The sequence below is a fragment of the Daktulosphaira vitifoliae genome, unplaced genomic scaffold (genome assembly GCF_025091365.1).
Source record: "Daktulosphaira vitifoliae isolate Bord-2020 unplaced genomic scaffold, ASM2509136v1 Scaffold_3, whole genome shotgun sequence".
NCBI lineage: Eukaryota > Metazoa > Arthropoda > Insecta > Hemiptera > Phylloxeridae > Daktulosphaira > Daktulosphaira vitifoliae.
In genome coordinates this window covers 37,626,427-37,632,278 of record NW_026099574.1, presented here as the reverse complement: position 1 = coordinate 37,632,278, position 5,852 = coordinate 37,626,427, and the positions used below count along the sequence as shown (strand labels likewise).

Here is a 5,852-nt window from a genome sequence, read left to right as displayed (position 1 = left end):
AAAAAAAAACTTACATTGATTTCATAATTTTTAAAAAAAGTTATGGTAGTTTAAAAAATAATTTTTTTTTTAATGTCGAAAATTAGCGATATTTAATATTGTAATTTTTTTGGATATTTCACTAATTTACGGGGAACAAGGGAAATTTTTGAATTTTTGAGAGTAGTTTCTTCGACTAGATACGATTTGTGATCTTTTGACGTATCGTTGAAAGATATCGGTTGGGTGAGAGCTGAGTAAAAGTGGTAACAGACACACAAAAAAAACACATAATAGTAAAATTAATACCCTCTCAGATTCGCATCAAAGCTAAAATGAAAACTAAAAATACCAAAATTGACTATTTATACCATCTGTATTTTTTCGGAAAATTTTCTTTTTATTGAAGCTAAGCTTTTATTCTTATATAAGAAACTAAAAGTTGAGCATTTTCTTCTTCAATGGATTAAAAATATTAAATGGTAATATTGACAGAGTTTTCAACTAAATAATTTAGCTCTTTATGTCAATTAAAATTTTCAATTGTTTTTTGATAAGAAAGAGTGTTGTAGACTTTCCTCATATTATATAAGATTCAATGTAATTTTCAACCAGCTAAATTTACATTACCTTCTTTTTTCATTTCATTAAACGCCTCTTGCCGATGTTCTTCACATACAACAATTTTAAAATCTTTCAAAGCCTTTGAAAATTGTTCAAAAGTCATCTTACCATCATTGCCGAACTTTTTAAATGTATCATCACCAATTTCTTTATTGTAAACATTCTATTCAATTATAAATTACTTATTTATAATTGCAAAAGTTATATATAATACTAATTCAGATTTAAAATATTTTGATATATCCAATTAAAACAACGTAACTAACGAATATTTGTAAATGTTTTTTTTCTTAGAAAGGTAAAAATAATTTTTTTTTGTTAGAATATAGAAAAAATAAATTGTAAAAGAATAAGTAATGATCAGGAAAATTAAAAATTTTTATTTCCGACTGTTTTTGTTGGAGAAGATAATTAAAAATATAATTTATTTTAACTTTAATGCGAAGGTGAAAAGATTATTGGTTTACCATTATGTATTATTTTGTATTTAGAAAACTCTTAGATTTTACTGGACAATCTTGTTGATTATTGTGTCAAAAATACAGAAATTTTATCTAGTTGAACTAATTTTTCCCAAAAATAAAAAAAAACCGCTTCTTAAATATTTAAAAAATATATCTTAAATTAAGACAATAATTTTAAAAATAATATAAAAAAAGCCTGCACAGGAGTGTCGCGGCACAATATATGACAGTGATTAAAATCACTATAAAAAAAAACGCTTCGATGTAAATCTTTAGATAGTGTTTAATTTTAAAAAATTGGTAGATCATTCAAAAAGCTACATGATCTGCTATTTCCGTATTTTTATCCTGATTAAGATAAAGTATGTCGATTGAAAAAGGGATATAAATATTATTTCTCATAAAAAACTGTGATGGTCCATACACTTTTCAATATGATATAGCATTATAAAGTTTAAAATGTAAAAAATAAAATCGAAAATTTTCACACAAAAATAGCATTTGGTATCCATTTTCACCGTGAAAACAAAATAAAGTCCAAAATTTTTTTTTTCATAATAAAGTATATTACATAAGATTTAATTTAATATATATATGTATATATATATATATATATATATATATATAATTATCAGTATTTTTGAAACACTTTCAAAAGTTAATTTTTTGTGAAAAAGTTGTCATTTTGAATCCCTCCCTGTGGGCAGGTAAAGAGTCAAATTTATAAAAAAAAAAATATATCAAATGATAGGTTAAGACATTATTCAACTATAAAAGTCTATAACTTCAAATAGAAACAATGGCTTTTTGAAATGTTTAACTTTTGTTCATATTTATTTAATATAACACCATATAAATTAATATTTAATCGTTCAATCTATATAATAATTAAATTGCATAAATTTAAATCTCATTTTCTTAATAAAATCGTTATTTTTAAATGCATCATAGTAATCCTATTGACTAAATATAATGTTGGCTCTTCTATAAGTTAATCTATATTTTTGTTAAAAATTTTAAATAAATCGCACATAGTACAATGTATANAAGTTAATCTATATTTTTGTTAAAAATTTTAAATAAATCGCACATAGTACAATGTATATTATGATGGTTTTTTTTAATAATTGTTTTAAGGATAAATACCAATGACTTGTCTGCTCCTTCAATGATTATTATGGAAATATTCACAAAACAAAATAAATGTATAATCAAAACAATTTGATTATACATTTTGTGATTTAGTGTAACAAATAAATTAACTAAAACAACTAGATACATTTACGAATATGAAACAGTATTAAATCACAGTTTATATAGTTCATTTTAGAGACATTTTTATTATGTATTTTTATTTTTGTAAAACTTAAGTTACGCATGTTAAATTATAGAGCTGTTAATTCATGAATTAAATAAATTTAGAATTATTTATGTGAACCATTAAATCAATTTAACAACAATTAAAAATAATATATTTTTTTATTTTTTAATTTCTAATTATATAATAGAACAGGGAAAATAACGCTTTTCTGGAAAATTTAATTAGCGTGTTCGGATTTTCAAAATTTTTTTTTTTCAACGAAAGTACTCGGTCACCAGGCTCCAGGTAAATTATTGGTTTTAATATGCTCATTGACTCATTTCTGCTCATACGTTTATCCTGCCCCTTAATTATATGGTGTAATATGTATTTTTATTAGGACACTATTTTGAATTTGCACATAACACTATATTTTATATAGTGTTATATATTTTATGTAGAGGAATGTTATACGTTATATATAAATTTCAAGATGGTTATAATTATATAAGTTTGTACTTTCATTATGAGAACAGTACATTATTAATAATCTTTTTTTTTCTCATATATTCCCTATGTGCATACCTTGATTTTAACATCTATGCGAATACAATTATTGATGAAAATACAACATAACAATAAGAGATCTATGTGATGTCTAAATAACAATTTTGAAATCGCCCAAACGTAGCTACAATTATTAATTTACGATCTATGTTTGTGACTTCGCTTAGTTTTCATTATCTCGCTTAGGTCTCAAACGCGAAGTCTAATTATATTATAAAAATAGATATTAAAAAATTCCCACACAAAGTCACTCTAAAGTTGAAAAAAGGTCACAATTGAGATCTAAATAAATATTGTACTTATCAAAGATGACCGACGACACGTGTAAGTTTGACTGATGCCAGATTCCCGTGGACTTTTTGCTGTATACGCTTTATAGCGCGTCTTAAACAAGTACTATCTCAACTATCACTTTTTCTCCACGCGCTTATGTGTTAACATTTTTTTTTGAAATTTATAGAGAGCTCAAATTTTAAACAGGTAAATAGTAAAATTTACTCATAATTCTTTTTAAACCTTAGTCAACTATTCATACTAGTAAAGATCACCATTCTCAAATTTACAAGTACAGCACTTGATTTATACATAAAGTCTATTAGCATACAGAGCGTATGCGTAAATTTAAAACTTCCGAACAAATTTTGTTCAAATTACCCTAATTTAATGTAAATACTCCAGGATCTAATGCCCTTCGAGTACTTTGTGTGCTTTAATACAAGGTATGAAATACAAATTCATATGTGTGATGACTAATAAGTCATTACACTCTTGGTTGGATTAAGGTTAGAATATTTAATAAACTTAACCATAAACTATGTAACACAACAAATGACAAACCGAAATAGTAATTCTTATTTGATTCTAAAATGGTCTAAATAAAATTTTGACAAGTCGATAACCAGTTTTCTAATATTAATTCTTGAAATATTAGAATTTAAAGATTAAGTAAAGGTGAGGAGCGAGTAGTATTTAGCAACTGTCTAGTTTTACCAAGACGCATATTTGAAAAATTTTCCATGTTGCGCAGCCCGCTCATCTACAACTCAAAAAATAATAATACAATACAGATTATGTACTAGTCAACTTTTCAATTAGACCATTTCCCAATAAAAAATAATAGGTTCCCAATTAACTTTCGAAATTTACCCCTAACATCAACCCTTAAAAATAATTTTATTTTATAATAAACCCAATATTTAATATGATCTAAAATAATCAATCAAATTTTAATCTGTAAACTTCGTCAAAAAATTTAACAAAAAAATGGGGGCAAGTATACTTAATAAAGTGGGCAACACTTAATACCCAAAAAAATTTACTATAATTGTTTAAAATACAAATGTTTATATATACCTACAAATGAAAGGTCTTTAGTTGTAGCTCTTTTACGTGAAATGTAATGATACAAATAAATTGCTGTTTAAAAATATTAAATTCTGACCTTTCTTAGTTTATAACTTTATTATGCAATTAAAATAACACTAATATTAATTTAACTTTATTACATAAATTACATGATTTCTATAAAAAAGGTGTTACATTTTTTAATCTAATCTAAGTCTATGATTTAGATCTTATATTTTAAAATCTCAGTTCCGCGATAGCCGTCGTTCGATACGCATGTGCGTATAGTGCGGTCTAAGTTACTGTCTTATCGTACAACGTGTGTTTTCGTTTATTATTGCTAAACCGGTTATCAAGATGTGACTTGTCTATGTAACCACTCTACTTATTTTTCACTCTCAACTAGAGTCTCGTGCACAGCAACAAACGTAAAATATCGAACGGTAATTGTCATCTAGCTGTAATATTAGCAGCCCAAGTGCATACGGTCTTATCGGCGGCCGCCTCGGCGGTCTCCTTATTATTAATAATAATACATTACGTTATCGCATCCCACCGTCGTCTTCATTTATTTTATTGCAATCGCATTGTGATTGTTACTTCATTTATTTAGTAATTTAATTATAATAATTACATTCTAGTTAAAATGACTAGCAGAAATAACATCAACAACAAGAATAATAATAATGATATTAGTATAACAAATAACAGCGTATCCCCGTTAACAATTAGTAAAAATAAAACCTTCAACTCATCACTAGACACAAGTAATAATCAATCAGAAGCAGGATGGACTGTACAAAGATCTAAAAGAAATCTCTCTAGTTCTACTAATTCAGAACCAAACTCTCCACGTGTACAACCTCCCAAAACAAGAAAAAAAATATTCACTTCAGCAAATCGTTATGAAGCCCTCGCTTCAAACGAAGACCAACAATCCAATCAGTTAAATGATCAATTCGATTTCCCGCTCAATGTTTCTACTGAAAACATTACTACTGACATGCAGACAGAGTGTATTAATAATCCACCAATTAAACCCCCTCCTCCGATTTTTGTAAGAGGTGTCGAGGATTTTCCAGAACTATGCACAGTACTTGTAGAATTAATCGGTGTTGAAAACTTTGTCTGCAAATCATCTGCAGACAGATTAAAAATTCAAACTAGCACTCCAGATGCATATAGGTCACTGATACGGTATTTAAAGGAAGAAAAAGCCGAATACCACACCTATCAGCTTCAACAAGATAAGCCCGTCCGCGTCGTAATTCGCAACCTACATCCATCAACGCCAACTAGTCTTATAAAATCTGAATTAGAATTTCATAATTTTGAAGTTAGAAATATTACCAATGTTCTACACAAAACAAATAAGCACCCATTACCACTTTTTTTTGTTGATCTAGAACCCAGCAACCAATCAAAAGATATATACAAATTGACAAATCTATTACACACAAAAATCAAAGTAGAAGAACCGTTCAAAGCTAAAACTATAAGCCAATGTCTATATTGCCAAAACTACGGTCACACAAAAACGTACTGTGGCTACCCACCACGATGCGTTCGCTGCG

The 5,852-nt window shown here is 27.0% G+C and overlaps 1 protein-coding gene across 7 annotated transcripts in view; it reads right to left on the bottom strand.

The window, feature by feature from the left end:
- The window catches only part of LOC126901556 (uncharacterized), a 67,158-nt gene extending 64,793 nt beyond the window's left edge, over positions 1–2,365 (bottom strand). For 4 of the 7 annotated variants that reach the window (XM_050678097.1, XM_050678087.1, XM_050678090.1 and 1 more), the window contains exon 1: positions 2,214–2,365. In XM_050678097.1, coding sequence (XP_050534054.1) covers positions 2,214–2,348 — 135 coding nt within the window. In that variant the 5' untranslated portion in view covers positions 2,349–2,365. Of the gene's footprint in view, positions 1–609; positions 767–2,213 lie in introns of all 7 variants that reach the window. The other 3 variants (XM_050678089.1, XM_050678091.1, XM_050678088.1) reach the window with 3 other exon arrangements.
- Between the last annotated feature and the right edge of the window lie 3,487 nt (positions 2,366–5,852).